General features: G+C 58.5%; 1 protein-coding gene across 3 annotated transcripts in view; it reads left to right on the forward strand.

The window, feature by feature from the left end:
- ARHGEF11 (Rho guanine nucleotide exchange factor 11) overlaps nucleotides 1–15,802 on the forward strand; it is a 25,879-nt gene continuing 10,077 nt past the window's right edge. For 2 of the 3 annotated variants that reach the window (XM_075040884.1, XM_075040885.1), the window contains exons 1-17: nucleotides 1–233; nucleotides 8,364–8,455; nucleotides 8,995–9,093; nucleotides 10,436–10,485; nucleotides 10,584–10,641; nucleotides 11,215–11,393; nucleotides 11,528–11,599; nucleotides 11,827–11,946; nucleotides 12,189–12,243; nucleotides 12,323–12,399; nucleotides 12,863–13,000; nucleotides 13,182–13,256; nucleotides 13,563–13,664; nucleotides 14,065–14,163; nucleotides 14,761–14,803; nucleotides 15,283–15,379; nucleotides 15,479–15,601. In XM_075040884.1, the coding sequence (XP_074896985.1) occupies nucleotides 202–233; nucleotides 8,364–8,455; nucleotides 8,995–9,093; nucleotides 10,436–10,485; nucleotides 10,584–10,641; nucleotides 11,215–11,393; nucleotides 11,528–11,599; nucleotides 11,827–11,946; nucleotides 12,189–12,243; nucleotides 12,323–12,399; nucleotides 12,863–13,000; nucleotides 13,182–13,256; nucleotides 13,563–13,664; nucleotides 14,065–14,163; nucleotides 14,761–14,803; nucleotides 15,283–15,379; nucleotides 15,479–15,601 (1,511 nt within the window). In that variant the 5' untranslated portion in view covers nucleotides 1–201. Of the gene's footprint in view, nucleotides 234–8,363; nucleotides 8,456–8,994; nucleotides 9,094–10,435; nucleotides 10,486–10,583; nucleotides 10,642–11,214; nucleotides 11,394–11,527; nucleotides 11,600–11,826; nucleotides 11,947–12,188; nucleotides 12,244–12,322; nucleotides 12,400–12,862; nucleotides 13,001–13,181; nucleotides 13,257–13,562; nucleotides 13,665–14,064; nucleotides 14,164–14,760; nucleotides 14,804–15,282; nucleotides 15,380–15,478; nucleotides 15,602–15,802 lie in introns of those variants that run through there. The other variant, XM_075040886.1, reaches the window with a different exon arrangement.

The following is a 15,802-nucleotide window of genomic DNA, read 5'->3' on the forward strand; positions in this document are numbered from 1 at the left end:
TCGGGGGGGGGGTGGCGGCCGCGCCGCCGCCGAGCTGAGCCGAGCCGGGCCGGGATCAGCGCCGGAGCCGGGGGCGGTGGTAGTGGTGGTGGGGGGAGTCGGGCCCCGCCGAGGCCGCCGAGGCCGCCGGGGATGGTGGCGGCCGGAGCGGGGCGGCGGCTCCCCGCGCCCTGACCGCCGAGGGGCCGCGGACGAGGCACCATGAGCGTGCGGCCTCCGCAGGCCCTCGACAGGTAGGTGGGGGGGCCGGGGAACGGGGAGGACGGGGGGGACGCAGCTCACGGGGGCCTCCGGGCGGCTGTCAACCGGGGGAGCGGGGCCCGGGGCGGCGGGGAGACCCCCCCCCTTCTCCCTTCCCTGCGGTTGGAGGGTCTCCTCTGAAAAAGCGGCGTTTTGGGGTGAAACTCTGTGTTTTGGGGAGCACGGGCAGGGTAGGCTGCGGCCCCTCCGGCTCCGGGGGAGAGCGGGGGGGTGGGTCTCAGTCCTCCCTGACACCCCCCCCACCCCAGTCCTGTCCCTCCGTCGCCCCGGGATGGTCCCGGTCCCACCATGATGCTTGGACCAGGCTTATGGTCCCATCCCATCCCCCCTCCAAAAAAAAAACCAAACCCACCCCAAAACCAACCCACGTCTGACCGGTGGGAAAATATGGCCAAAATTAGAAATGGGGGAACACCCGGGTTGACTCTTGCGCCGTTAAATACCTTTCCCTAGGCACAGCGGGAGCGTTTTGCCCCAGATAGCCTCAGTTTTAACCTGAATTTCTTCAGGTGGGTTTTTGGGGGTGCAGGGGTGCACCCCTGGGGTGGATGGGGTGTCTTATCCTCGCCAGGGCTCAGTTCCTCACAAGCAATTAAGCTAATTAAACCCCAGTGGGATGTGTTCGCCTTCTGCCCCAGGAATGGGGGGCAAGCGGCCAGTGAGGGTCCCGCTCGTTGTGTCGTCCCCCCCAGTCTCTGGACATTGTGGTCCCAGGTTGGCAGCACTGCCTGCATCTTCCCTGCTCTGTGCCTGGGAAGATGGAGATCCACGGACGTCTGGGAGCTGGAAACGGGCACCTCGTTCCTCAGCAGCCAGCTCGGATCCCTCTTGGCATCCGTGCTCGGGGTCCAAGCAGACCGGCATGGCAGAAGGATGCGAGCCAGGGGAATAAGCCCCAGAAAAGCCCCATTTGCTTTTGAGGTGACTTGAGGGATGGAGGCGGATTGTGATTGCCCTGCCTCAGGGTAAGGGGCTTCCCCATGTCCCTGGCACGGCTGGGCTCCTGGTCCAGGACCCCCTGGTCCAGCCGTGGGGATGCGAGAACATCTATTCCACATGGATCTTGCCCATTCGTGCTGTTGGCATGGCTTTCTGCCAAAACCAAAGTTTTCTTTTCGTTCCTCGTGCCCGAAAGAAGCCGATTCAGGGCATTGAGGGCGGCTGCGATGCCGCATCCGCTGGAGACATCCCTGGCTGACGGCGTTGAAGATGCTCAACACGGGCTCCCAGCGCATCGGCACATGCTGCTGCGCCAAAAGGTGGTTTGGTGTGCTTGTTGGCAGGACGGGCGGCATATTTCCACATCCTTCGCCAACGAGCCCTTTGCGTGGCTTTCTCCTGGTTTGGGGGAATGAGCGTGTGTGCGAGGCAGGGGCTGGGGTGGAGCATAAAACCACCCCACCGCACTTTCCCTCTCTGTAACTCTTAATTAACCAGAGAACCCAGCCACAAGGCCAGCGAGGAGGCTCTGCATGTTTGCAGCCAGCCCCTCCGGAGCAGAAATTAAGGAGCTGCTGAATTTTGCTCCCATCCCGGGTGGGGAAGCGGCAGGATCAGGTACTGGCAGCGTGTCAGAGCGGGGACACACCGCGTGAGCCTCGCTGCCTGACTTCCCCGCCTTGGGGAGCTGTGGGGCGTCATTACCGGGCTTAAGACTTCTCTCTGCTCTTTAAATAGCTGCGGTCTCCTCTGCTCTTTAAGGTCAGGGGCCTGAAGTGCCCTGAGCCGGGAGTCACTCGTTGCTGGGTGGCACAGCTCTTCAGCAACATAAATGACTTGCAAATGGGTTAATGTGAGGACTTTCCCCCAAAAAACACCCCAGCAGCCCCTGCCCTCCTGCCACCACCAAGCAAACTTTGGCTTTGGGGTGGGCATAGGGCTTCTACCTGCTGGTTCCCACAGCCCATTGATGTCCAGACAGCCCCCATGGCAAGTAGGCAGGCTTCCAGGAGAGGCAAACCAGTACAGATCTTCCTCCTCCGGTCTTAGGAGATGCCAAAGGAGCTGTGCATCACCGGCGAGTGCCGTCCGGCTGTGGGGACTAGCTTGTCTGTGGGTTTAGTCGCCGCTCTCTAACCTCTTGTATTGCCATGGTTTTAATCATAGAAGGAGCCCACAGGGAGGCTGGAGGAAAGCATTTCAAGAGTGGCCGTTCCCGAGCTGCACTGGTGGAAAGAGGCGCAATCTTCCCCTTTGCGGGGTGCATGGCTTTTATTTAGGAGAAAGGTTGGGGAGAAAACATCCCTTCAGGGTAGGTTATTCCATATCTCGCTTGCTGCTACAGATCTCACACCCCAAAAGCGCCATCAGGGCTGGACAAACCAGATCTGCCAGTCTGTTTTCCAGGAGACGAATGGCACCATTAATGATTACACTGCCCAGCACAGGGAGGGTGATTTGGGATTGCTCATGGTTCTTGCCCGTCTTGCTGCACACTCTGGCAGCATTCCTGAAAAAGTTGGGCCCCGCGCTTCGTGGGAACCGCATCTTCCTTGGTGGAGAATTTGGATCCCAGCTCTGCTTTCTCCATCGGACTCCCTTCACGCTCCCATGCCATGGTTTTCTTGCAGGCAGGGAGAAGGATGGCACACACTTTTTAAAACAAAATTTTGTGAGAGGAAAGGGCTTTTGGTGTGCAGGATTGCTGCTGATCTGGCCTAACTTTGCCAGTAGCGGTCATGATACTTAACATTTATGTAGCAGAGTGCGCGCACAAAATGGTTTGCAAACATTATCTAATTAAGACATAAATACTTGCTCACCCCTTCCTCGTCTTCTGCCTTGTCGCCAGCAGCCCCTCTGTGCTCTTCCCAAGCTCTTGCTGGTCTCTGCTGGGCAGAGCACTCCAGTCTCCGTCCCTTTTTGGGTCTAATCCTGCTTGGGAGCTCCCACAGCTGCCTCTGGGAGTGGAGCTTGGGTTGTTTAGGGTCTCCTTTCCCCGTCTGTCCCCTTGTAGAGGCTGCCAGGGCTGTTTCGGGAGAGAGCGGTGCAGGAGGACCCAGGCCCAGCAAGCCGGGCAGGCGTCACGACTGCAAAACCCAACAAATTTTGCGTAACCGACTGACTGCCCAAAATCACAGCTGTCCCCGCGCTCAGCCTCCGTTCCTCCCCGTGGGGAATTGGCATTGCAAAAATTTGCAGCACACAGACAATTAGAAATGTGGGGAATGGAGTCTGCCGCGCCATTAAACAACCAGGGCTGCTGTGCTCGTCGTGTTAATTTTTTTTCCCCCATTTAATTAATAGTCTTAATTTAAACAAAGCTTTTGCAGAATCCCCTGTCTGCTGCAACAAAGTTGCTGGAGGAATCCGGGGATTTAAATTCAGTTTGCTGTGGCGCGTACATGGAACTTTGCATCTGATTTGCAAAATGAAATTTGCTACCAGCTGCCTCCTGAGGGCTGAGGCTTTGCTTTGCTTTTCTCCCCTGGAAAAAAAAAATAAGCAGAGAGAGAGAGAGAAGGGAAAAGCTTTGCTGCATAAACCCCAGATGGATCCGGGATGACTCCAACCTCGTGGATTTGCAGGCAGACGGGCAGCAACTGCAGGGTGGCTTGGCAGTCGTACATAGCCTGTGTGCCACGGGGATGCGCCGGATCTCGGCCAGCCGCCGTGTTGCCGGTGATGCTGCCCCGGCCCTGCCGAACCCCTGGAGTTGGCAGTACGCTGGCAGTCCCGGCTCTGCTGCCAGGAGGAAGGAGCTGGGTCACAGCCTGCAAACACGCCGGGGTTGGCACGGCAGGGATGGATGCACCGGGCTCTTGATCCAGCACTGGCCAAAAGTCCCTGGAGGGCTGCTCTCATCCCGCGCTTGAAGCGGGCTCTGACGTGCTTTGCTGGTTGGGAGTCGGAAACCTGTTATGCGCTCTCGTGTGGGAAAAGATGAGAAGAAAACCAGATCTCCTCAGGGACGGGGGATGTCATCGCAAGCTGCATCTGCAGGCGGCCAAAAATGTTGAGAAAGGACTTTTTCCCCCCCCTCTTTCTTTCATTTGCTCGCAATACCCTAGCAAGGTTTAAATCTGCCTCGCCATGTGAACTTAGATGCAGAAGCATAATTGCAAGCTTCCCTGATGTGTCACCATGCAGCAGTTGATGGGTCAGCTGCAGAGCAGGAGCAGTGGGCAACTTTGAGCCTCAACCCCTCCGTCCGCTGCAGCCCGGAGAAGCAGCAAGCATTCCCAGGGGACACACACTCCGCTCCCGAGGGGATGCAGAGGGATGTTCCCAGGAGATGCGCATCCTCGGCACGGCCAGCTTTCCGCTGCAAGGCTGGAGTCGCTCCAGCGAGAGGAGCGTCGGGGCTGGACACAGCCGGGCCAACGTGTTTTCCCTCTGCCGTGCCACAGGGAGGGGGAAGGGGAGGAAGCTGAATCATTTTTATATTTCTTTTTTTTTTTTAGCTGAAATTCCTTCCTTCCTTCCTGTCCCCAGAATACCAGTATGTGAAACCGTCTGCAGGGCTGTGGCCCGGGATAGCAGCCGGCAGCAGGGTTTGGCACAGGAGATGTCGGGTAATCCTGGTGATACCGGCAGTGCAGACTGTAGTGTCAGGCTGCGGTGGAAGCAGTGACTCAATTGCAAGAGGCATCCCACCAAGACACTGATTTCCCTTTTCAAGTTGTGGGTCGTTTGTTTTTTTTTTTCTTTTTTCCATATATATTTCTTTTTTTTTTTCAACTTTTCCTGCTGATGGGCTGATGCTGGCCCTGCCTGCCTCCCCACTCACTTCAAAAGGCAGTGGGTTTCCAGGCATGCCAGTGCGGGCTCCGGCTGTTTGCAAAACGTTTTCTCTTCCCTGGAGCTGGGATTGCAGGGAGCAGCCGTTTGGAGACCTGGGAGAGAAAAAAAATTAAGCTCCCAGTCTCAGAGAGAGCATTTTGCAAAGCTCTGGCTGGAGACTGACCCTCTTTGAGGATTTGATCCTGTTCCTCTCTCAATCTTTTAATTGTGGCGTTTGCTCTGTGTGGGCTCCTGAGATGGCAGCGCCGGTCTGTGCTTTGCTCTTTAGCGTGCATGATGATTTTATTTTCCTCCTTGGTTTTCCTTTTTTTCCTTGGCTGTGCCCACCTCCACCTGGCTGGGTCCCTCTCACTGGGATGCCCACCATGCCCTGCCCTCACTTCCCACCATGCTGCCCTCTCCCATCCTGCCACCATTGCAGGCAGGCTAGGCAGAGCATCTTGCCCCCGTCCTGTGTTCATGAAAAGCAAATAGCCGTGATTTAACTGAAAGTAGCCAAAATCAGGGAAAATAAACTCAGAGCCGAAATCTTTGAGGGCAGCAGATAGGATGTGACTGCAGGTGCTGGTTCAGAGACTGGCATCAGTGCTGGGACTGGGTGAGTCAACGGCAGTTGTAGGATTTGGGCATCGTACAAGGGCTCTGGAGTTACAGTTTTTAGGAAAACCAGAGGGCTAGGCTTTCAGGGCACCGAAAGCTAGTTCCTTGGTTGGAAACAGGCGCCGGGGTCAGGTCTCTGTTGAGCTGGCAGTGTTTGGTTTAAAATGGCATGTTTTGGCTCTCTGTAAGTCAATTAGGAAGGAGCTTATGCAAAGCCGAATTAAACTACTCTTTTAGACGGCAATAAGCCAGCGTTGGCCTGGCTTCTTCGAGCGGGATGGAAACGGGCTTCTGCCACGGGCATGGGGTTAGCATCTCCCCGTGTGGTGCTGGTGTCAGACTGGTGACTCCTGGCTGAGCTGTGGGCTCAGCTGCATGTAGTCCTGGCACCATAGGGCACCAGGGAGCTTCTCCTAACGAAGAGGCTTCACGACTGTCCCACTGTGCAGCAGCACCTTAAGTCTTGGCATCCGGGGCAATGCAGAAAGAGGAACAGATCCTTCCTTGGCCTGGATAAGCAGCAGGTCTGACCTGCCCCGAGTGCCCTCTGCCTGGCTGCCAGGTAATCCCGTGGGGTTAATCCTGCACCTACCCTTCAACCAACAATGGTGCCGGTCCCCATCCTGGATTGCCTCTGAAACAGGGGGGACCGGTCCCACCCCTGCCCCCAGCTCCCAGGGAAGCTGTTGGGGATACTTTGGCTGTGTGTCCCCGCTTCCGCAGCCCCCATCCTGGGCTGCGACCATGCCCAGGCTCCTTCACACTGAGGTCCTGGTTTATTCCCCCACTTCAGCAAGCGAGGGTTGTAATCGAGTAAATTAGAGGCTGTGGCATAACAGTTGTGCAGGTTGGGTTTGGATTAAGATTGCCCAGGCAACCTTAAATGAGGTCTTTCCTAATATCATCTCGCTGGACCAAGGAAGGAGCCAGGGAGCTATTGCGCCTCAGGAACCGGCTACGTCAGTGGGACTGTTGGGTTTACACCGCTGAGGGCTCTGACTTTGCATCCCCGTGGGGTGGTTTGGGTGGGGGGGGGCCTTTTGCTTGGCCCCCACAAAGGGCTGAGAGTCTCGCTGAGCTTCATGGTCCTGCAGTGAAACTGGGCTGGGTTCACTGCTGACATTATTTTAGGCAGTTGAGGGCTTGCCAGGGGGGATGCTTGCCCAGGAGACACCTGCTCTGTGCTTCCTCCAGGCAGCCCCCCTGCCCAAGGGACGATGCTGGGGGTCAATGCCTCCCCCTCCCCATCAGCCAGAGGAAGGTGCAAAACCAGGAGGAGGATTTTCACTGGCGAAGGCGAATCCTGCCCCAGGCCCGGCGGGCGCTGAGAGGCCATGCCGGGTGCAGGGAGGTGTTTTTGGGTCCGTCCACCCTTCCCGAGGGGTGTAAGCGTGCTGTCACTGTGCCATCTGTCACACCTCTGCCTCTTGATCTGTTTGTCTCCTCTCTCCCCCACTCCCCTCACCGCTGTCCTCGGGGTGTCCCTTGTGCCACTGCCACCACCCCTGTTTCTGTCCTCCCCAGCAGCCGACCGGGCAGCAAGAGGCACCTGCCCAGGTAAGTGGGGTCAGGGATGGGGCTGCTTGTGCTCTCATCCTGCACCCTCACTTCATCGCAGCCATCGGGATGTAAGGCAGAGAGCGGCTGCTCTTCGCACCGGGAGCACCTTCATTTTCTCGCTCTTCCCGTTGCTTTCCAATCCCTCTAGCCCTGCCCCGACAGGGGAGAGCTGTGGCTCTTTTGGTTGGGAGGAGGAGAGACAGGACAGCAGAGCTGGGCTTTCATCCCCAGGATGGTGTGGGATCATGGAGGGGCACAGGGAAGGGAAGGCAGTGCTCCAGGGCCCTCATTTTGTGGATGGAGTTGGGTTTGGAGGCAGTTAGGCCCCTGAGGAGGGGTAAAGGCTGGGGGCTTCTCTGACATGCTGTTCCCTCCAGCAGCAGCTCGTGGGTCTCCTGCCCACTCACTGAGCCTGCTGGCACCATCTTGTTCAAGCAGTGTTTGCAGGAATGACTGCCCAGCCTTGACTTCTCCAGACCCCTGTTAGCTGGAGAATAAACGCCAGGGCTAAAAAGAGCTCTGCAGGTGAGCCCCTGCTTCCTATCACAGTCCTTCCAGCACAGCAGCAAGGGGGTGTGCTGTACCCCTTTGATGCACAAAAAGCCCTAGCCCACACACCCATCCAGCATCTAAAGCCTTGCTGCAGGACGATAGCAAGGCTCAGCGAGAGGGCAGGACCGTAAAGTAACTGTTGTCTGTCTGTCTTTCTCTCACCCATCCTTCACTGCTTCATGTCTCTCCTTCCAGCAGCCCCGTTGCAGCCTGGTAAAGACCTGCCACTGAGCTCCATCCTGTCTGCACTGCATGATGCATCTCTGCCCTCACCTGCCACCTTTGCTGCTCTCCCTGAGCCCCGCTCACCCCGGGCAGCCCCTGCCACTCCTCCCTGCCGGCAAATGCGAGAGACCTCGGGGTCCTGGCCCCGAGGGGTGTCTCTTCTGGGGCTCTCCCTGGAGCCCTGTGGTGGTGAAGGGAAAGGAGCCTTTTCCCAAGGCAGCTGGGGACAAGCAACTGGAGGGACGGGCAGCACTCGCCCATGCTGGTTGCCATCACCTTCCTGCTCCATGCGTTTGTTTTTCCTGAGCCCGAGAAGGAGCCGTGGCTGGAGGATGGCTCTGTCTAGTCGTCCCCAGTCCCAGCCATGGCCAGAGGATGGCTCAGTCCAGCCTTCCCCCTCCCTGACCTCTCCTCCTCTGCAGGTTAAGCAGCCTGTCTTCCCTGGGTGATTCGTCTTCAGAGCGGAGGTCTCCCGGGCACCACCGCCAGCCCTCAGACTCCTCCGAAACTACAGGTAGGTTTTCCTGCCCCCTCCTCTACTTCCCTTGGTGCTTGAGGACTGTATTTAGTGCCCTGTCCATGCAGGGAGCTTGGTGGCACATTGCCACCTGCCTCAGTCCTTGCAGCTCCCTTGGGGACAGGCCTCCTGTGCCCCTCTGCAGCACCCAAAGTCACCCAGCCAAGGCTGCATGTGCCTGGGGAAGGCAGGACCCTTCCTCGGCTGCTGGTGAAGCAGCACAGCGGGGCCAGGGATGATGCTCTGCCTGCAGACAAGGGCTCTTCCCACCCTGCCCATGCAGGGGCACCCTGTTTTCAGGAGAAGGGGTCCAAGTGGGGACGTGGCACAAGGGGTTTATAGAGTGAGGATGAATTAGCCATGCTTTTGGGGTCTGGCAGCAGGGTGGCTGACTCCAGGGGCTCTGCACCCGGCTCTGGCTCGGGAGAGCTGACACAAGCCACAGCCCCTGAAACAGAGTGGCAGGGACTCCCCACAAGCCAAGCCTGCCCCCCAGGCTCAGAGCCTTGCTGGTTCTCCCTTCTCTCCCTCTCCAGGTCTGGTCCAGCGCTGCGTCATCATCCAGAAGGACCAGCATGGCTTTGGCTTCACTGTCAGTGGGGACCGCGTCGTGCTGGTGCAGTCGGTGCGGCCAGGTGAGAGGGGCCGGCACTGGCAGCAGGCAGGGCGAGGGCAGGGGGGGCAGGAGATCCCTCAGGGCTCCCCTCACCCACTCAAAGCCACATCCCCTGTGAGCAAACATGGGAGAAAGGGGGTTTCCTTCCTAAGCTTTGCCAGCTTGGGGTCTCGCTACGGCATTGGCCAGGATGGGCAGGACACCATTGCTGGTGGGAAGGCAAGCATTTTGGGGAGAAGTGTTGTGGGGAAGCTCTCCAAAACCGCTGTGCTCTCCCCACTCCTTCTACAACCCAGGGAGCTGCTGACGGTGGGTGGGTGGGGAATTCCCTTTTGTAGCCCTGGGTAAACACAGATTCAGCAGCTCACTGCTCTTGGCGCTGTGCTGCAGGAGACGCTGCCGGTTTTGCTGTATAATGACTTTGCGGGGTGGCTGGGCTTGGAGCAGCAATTTAAATAAGACAATGAGCTGCTTATTTTACAGCGGATGTTCCCACCTCCTCCCCATTCCCCCCCCCTCTAGCCCAAAAGCCAGGAAAACCGAGAATATAGGAAAGGGAAAATGCTGCGAGTTTCAAGAGCAGGTTAGCGCTGGAGTGCTTTTCTCCTGCAACTGGAGCTGCATGAGGAGCCCCCTGCATCGGCCCCTACACCCTGGGGCTGGCTGGGGGGACAGAGCCGAGGTCCCCAGGTGCAGGACAGTCTGGAGTCCTGTCCCCCTCTCCCCACTTGCTTTGTTTGCCAATAACGAGACTGTTAAAGCCGAAAGAATCCGAACAATCCGGCTTACTTTCCACTCTCGGAGCTTGCTGCCATGTCTCAGGCCCTTGGCTTGGACCTGAACCTAATGCAAACATTTTCCTCTTGGTTTCGGCTTTAAGAAAAGCGAATTTTTCATGTATTCCGACCTCAGCAGCTTTGTTAAAGAGCAGGCAGGGGGAGAGGAGGTAGAGCAGTGCTGCTCTTCCTGGGCCTCACTCCTGCCTTTGGATCCAGGCACATGGTAGCTCTCTAGATGTGTCAGAGCCAACCCAGATGGTGGGTTAACAGGTTGGGGCCCTCTCCTTCCATCCTGAGATGGATGGAAAAGGCTGGGGTCTGGCTAAGTGAGCAGAGGAGGGCTTGTCTGGATGAGCTGTGAGCTGAATGTGTGCTGGGTGTTTTGTGTAAAGCACCTGAGGCTTGGTCACCAGCCTTGTCCCATGGGAAATATGTGCCTGGTGGTCCCCATGTCCCCACCCTGGCAGGATGAATGGCACAGAATGTGCCAGGACGATCTAGGACTGGCGGGAGTGGAGCCCCTGGCTCCGTCTGCTGCCCCTCCGTCCATCCTGATGCCTGTCTCTCCTCCCTGTGTCACAGGGGGGGCAGCTATGAGAGCCGGGGTGCAGGAGGGAGATCGGATAGTCAAGGTGAGCATCGTCGTCTGTCACCCCTGCTACTTCTCCACACGGGGCCACGTGCCCCACTCCCCCTGCCAGCCTGTCTGACCCCCTCTCTCCTCTCCCAGGTGAACGGCACAATGGTGACCAACAGCTCTCACCTTGAAGTGGTGAAGTTAATCAAGTGTGAGTATGGCCAAGGAGCTGTGGCAGCTCCTTCTCACCCCAAGTGACTGGCATCCCCGGTCCCCACTGGCCGGCTACTCTGCCTGACTGCCCTGCACCATCACGCCTGTGCTGCTGTGGGCGAAACGGGAGGAAGCAGCATGGGTGTGCAGGAGCACATTTCCATTGGGCTATTGGGGAGATTGGTGGCAGCCAGCCCCCACCTCTTGCCCCCACAGCATGACAGTCTGCCCCATAACAGGGTCCTAAAATGACAAATCAGTGTTTACAGCTTCAGTCACAAGCCTTGCAGCACCAAGAGGGGCACCTCATTCCTCCCCAGCCCAGGAGGCCACAGGATCCCACCCAAGGGCGGGTCTGGACTCTTGGGAAAAGATGGGAGAACCTGTCTCCATCCTTCCAATGAGTTTTTGTAGGGTGGACCAGGGTAGCACCCTGGTAGCAGAGGTGGCCTCGCTGCTTACAGGGACATGCCCACCCTGATGCCGTGAGTCCTGTCGGCTGTTTTAGGTCGAAAGAGTGAATAATGGGAGTCTTTCTCACTCTCCCTTTCCCACTCCCAAATTTTTCCAGCTGGTGCCTACGTCGCTCTGACCCTGCTGGGCTCTCCCCCTCCCTCAGTTGGGCTCTCCAGTTCTCAGCAAGACGTGAGCACGGTGGGGGCTCCCCGCATCACCCCCGCCTGTCCCCCACCGCCACCCCCATCGCCGCTCCCTCTGCCGCAGCGCATCACCGACCCCAAACCCCTGCAGGTAGCAAACTGCATGGTGCTCCCCCCACCACCGTCCACGCTGCCACTCTGCTCTGTCCCCCACCACTGCCTGGCGCAGTGGGCAGGAGGGAGGCAAAGCTCATCTCATCTTTTTGCATCCATCCAAAATTGCAGGACCCTGAAGTCCAGAAGCATGCAACGCAGATTCTCCGGAACATGCTGCGACAGGAGGAGGCAGAGTTACAGGTATGGCGGTGGCACAGCTCTTTTCTTCTGTGGAGCCACAGCAGAGCAGCCCTCGGTGCTGCCCCGGTGCTGTCCTGGCCTCCCAGCCCTTGCAGCACACAGTGACCTGTACATGTTTCAGCCCATCATCCCACTGAACCTGCTCAGCCCCATCACCTCATGGGCAGCAGGACAGGGCTTATGGGGTTGGGGCTGGTGTGAGCGTCCCCTCTTGTCTCTTCGCTCAGCGCTTCTACGAGGCGTACAGCCGAAACCCTGCCACGGCAGTGGAGGAGCAGATTGAGGGAGCGCGCCGGCGGGTCAGCCAGCTGCAGCTCAAAATCCTCCAGGAGACTGGGGGCTTCATGGTACGTGAAATTAGTGGGGTTACCCCCGGTTCAGGGGTCCTGCCATCCTCCCAGCTCCTTCCGAGCATGGCTGGAGCCTGGGGAGACCCTCCCAAGGCAGTGGGCACAGCAGCAGAGACATCCCTGGTTTCCAAAACCTGCTGTGGGAGCTGCTGCGGGTGGCCCATCCCTGGCCCTGCGCCCAGGTGTCCCCACATGCCAGGGAACATCCCACTGCTCCAACACAGCTTCTCGTGTTGCAGGATTCAGGGCGGCTGTGCGGTGACTCTGGCTTGGCCGGTTTTAGGGTGATGGAAGGTGAGTTGTACTGGCGGCTCGGACCATCCCCACGTCCCTGCCTCCTGAACATGTGGGTCAGTCTCTCCTCTGCTCCCAGGACGCCTCTCCCTGGACTCACAGGATGGTGACAGCGGGTTGGAGTCTGGGACAGAGCGGTTCCCCTCTGTGAATGAGGTGAGAGTGGGGTTACTGCGGCCATGGGGAGCCCATCCCAACTTCTGCTGGGGCCTGGGAGCGGTGATGAACGGGTCTGTGCATCTTTAGGGGTCGACGACCTGCCTTTGCAATCACAATTATTTGTTTGTCATCTGAACAAACTGAATTTCTTGTAATGCAGTCTCAGCTCTGAATTTCTTGGGCTTGAAATGCTTAGCCTGGTGTGACTGCCCCCAAAATGAAGGGTACCCCAAAGTTCCTAGCTTGTGGTCCTAATCTTGAAGTTTTTCTGATGGCCCTGGAGGGGTTTTGTAGTTTTCAAGTTCCCTGGGCCCATCTCCCTTTATGGTTTCTGACCTGGAAACTGCTCTTGAGACGGCCCCGAGTGCCTCTGCTGGGTGGGTGAGCGGTGGCATCAGCCCCCAGCGTGGAACCTAGCCGTCCCCCCCTCCCCTGACGCCTGCGCTGCCATCCTGAGCAGATCTCCCTGAACCGCAACTCTGTCCTCTCTGACCACGGCCTGGACAGCCCACGAACCTCCCCGATCATCACCGCCCGCCTCTTCCAGCACCACCGTCGGCAGGGCTCCGACACTCCCTTCACCCCTTCTGCCGAGCAGGTGGGTTGGGGTCGGGTGGGGGGTCCTGCTGCACAGCCAGGGTGTCTGATGGGTGCTCGACCCGATCAGACATGGTCCAAGCCTCCCTCGGGAGCTGGTGGGGTGGGTGCTGCAGGGAGGGCAAAGGCAGGCCCCCAAAGCTGGGTGCCTGGCTCCTAAGTCTGTCCCCTCTTCCTGGCAGGGGTTGGACCGGACAGGACAACCGCTCATCATCGGGCCGGAGGAGGATTATGACCCAGGATATTTCAATAACGAGGTAATGCTGTCCAAAGTATTCTTGGCTTTTGTCCCCTCTCCTTAGGGCACAGGGCTGTCCCTCTCCCACGTGGGTCCCTTTGTGGGGCCCCCATGTCCTGGCACCTGTTGGCATTTAGAAATCCTCCCAGGGGACATCCAGGGATGGACTGGATCGGGGGAGGCAAATGCCCAGCTGGGATGAGGACAGGGGTGTGGAAGCTGGAGATTCACCCTGGTGCTGAGCTGTGGGATGGGCCTGATCTGGAGGACTTAATTCCTTTCCTTTCTAACTGGCTTTTTCTCCTCTGGTCCCTTCTCTATGCAGTGCGACTCCCTCTTCCAGGACCTGGGCAAGCTGAAATCCCGGCCAGCGCATCTGGGGGTCTTCTTGCGCTACATCTTCTCCCAGGCAGATCCCAGCCCCCTGGTAAGAGACGCACCGGTATCACCGACACAGACACCAGGTGGGGCAGCAGGGGATGCAGACAGGGTGGCATATTTGGCATCCTCCCCTCCTCCAGCTGAGCTCCGCAGAGCTCTGCCAGAGGCTGCCTGAGGCTAAGGCAGCTGCCTGCGCTCTGGCTGCCTGCTGCAGGCAGCTGCCAGCCAGTGGTTCCCACAGCTGTGTGTGCACGTGAGAGGGAAACACAGCATAGGGTTACACTTCCTCCCCTTCCTCCCATGGTGGGGTGCTGCCCTCCCCAGACCCCAGTGATCGTTTCCTGTTTCATGGCCATACAGGCGCCTGCTTTACCGAGCCTTTCACCTCCCTGCTTCTAAACCTTCCTCCTCCTTCGCTGCCCACCTCCGCTCTCCCTTCTTTGCAGCTTTTCTACTTATGCACAGACGTTTGCCAGCAGACGACCACCAAGGATTCCCGGGGCTTGGGGAAGGACATCTGGAACATCTTCTTGGACAGGAACGCGGTAAGGGCAGGACTTGACGGTGAGCCTGTACAGGACTCCTTGTCCCTGCAGGGGATCAGTTGGAAAGCCAGCATTAGGCATCATGTCCCTTGCATGGGGATGCCTTTTTAAGGGTGTTTTTGCCACTGACACTGCTTTGTTGCTGCTGGTTCCTCCGCATTGGTGTGAGCAGTTGCGTAAGGCCCGTACCCAAATGTTGCACAACTGCAGCTGCCCCGGTGCATGGAAGCTCGGCACAGGCAGGAGAGGACGGTCCTGGCAGTGAGGACGGGGCCCCAGACACTCCCATTAGTGCTCCTGGGGCCCAGTGCCCCCTCAGAGGGAGCAGGGTCCCACTGCACTGCTCCAGAGGAGGTTGTGTGTTGGATGCTGGGATGAGTGCTGTGTGCTTGGTGTGTGAGATCCCCAGCTCTCACCTCTCTGGCTGCAGAAATTGCCACGGGGCGATGGTGCAGGAGCGCAGGGCACCCTCACCACGCTGGCTTGAGTGTGGCTCTGGCATGTGCACCATATCCCCAGCTCCTTCCAGCCCTGCTCGCTGCACTGGGAAAGTGAACCAGTGCTGAGCCACTCTTCTGTTCTGCCTTCCCTCCCCAGCCGCTCCGAGTGAAAGTGTCTGAGCAGCTCCTGGCTGAGATTGGTGAGTGAGGGGCTCCCAGGTCGTGTGTCATGGCCCAGGGCCTGCCGCAGCACCCGCGGTCTGCACAGCTGGCATTGCTGGCACCTTTGCCCTGAACAAGGGCTGTTCGTTAGGATGCCAAAGCAGGATCCCAAAGGACTTCTGCAGGACTCTGCCCGTTGCCCTCTTAGAGAGGACATGCCAAAGTTTGGGACTGGGGCTCCTGAGCACTTCCCCAGCTTGGTTCCGGTGGTCCTGGGCATCTTGTTATGGGCAGGTGTCTCAGCCTGGGTGTACACGATGGGAGACAGGTTGTCCCAGCCTGGAAACCAGCTAGCAAGGAGGCTGTGCTCTTGCAGGGGGAGGCCAACAGAGAGGCTCTGCAGTCTCTCTGCCTGCCCCACTCTGCCCAAGGCCCTGAGGCTGCAAGAAAATCCCCTGTGCCCTTCCTTGCATGCTGAGCATGGTTGGTGACACTGACTCTCCTCTCCCATCCCCAGAGACTCGCCTGCGGAATGGGGATGATGTCCGAGCTGCCCTCTTTGAAGCTCAGGAGATGGTAATGCCCGAGATACAGGAGCAGATCCAGGACTACAGGTAACAGAGCTGCTGGGCTGCCCCGCAGAGCTCAGTGGGCTTCTGCCCGTGCAGGTGGCCAGTGGCCAGGCTCGTGGCCCTGACCCTTGTTCTCCACAGAACAAAGCGTACCATGGGCCTGGGGAGTCTGTATGGGGAGAACGACCTCTTGGATCTGGATGGGGACCCCCAGAAGGAGCGGCAAGTTGCTGAGAAGCAGCTGGCCCAGCTGGGTGACATACTGTGAGTGCCAGGCTGCCGCGGAGGCTCCCTGCCCTGCATGTGGGGGAGCGCCTCTCCACCCGGATTTGGGGCGAGGACATGGGGAAGGGGATTGAACAGGGGCTTAGCTCTGCTCCTTGATGCTGCTTCATCCACATGTTTGCTGTTGGAGGTGGGAAGGAGAGTTTGGAGCAGGTGCTGGGCACGGTGAGGGGCAGGGGG

The sequence above is a fragment of the Buteo buteo genome, chromosome 11, assembly GCF_964188355.1.
Source record: "Buteo buteo chromosome 11, bButBut1.hap1.1, whole genome shotgun sequence".
NCBI lineage: Eukaryota > Metazoa > Chordata > Aves > Accipitriformes > Accipitridae > Buteo > Buteo buteo.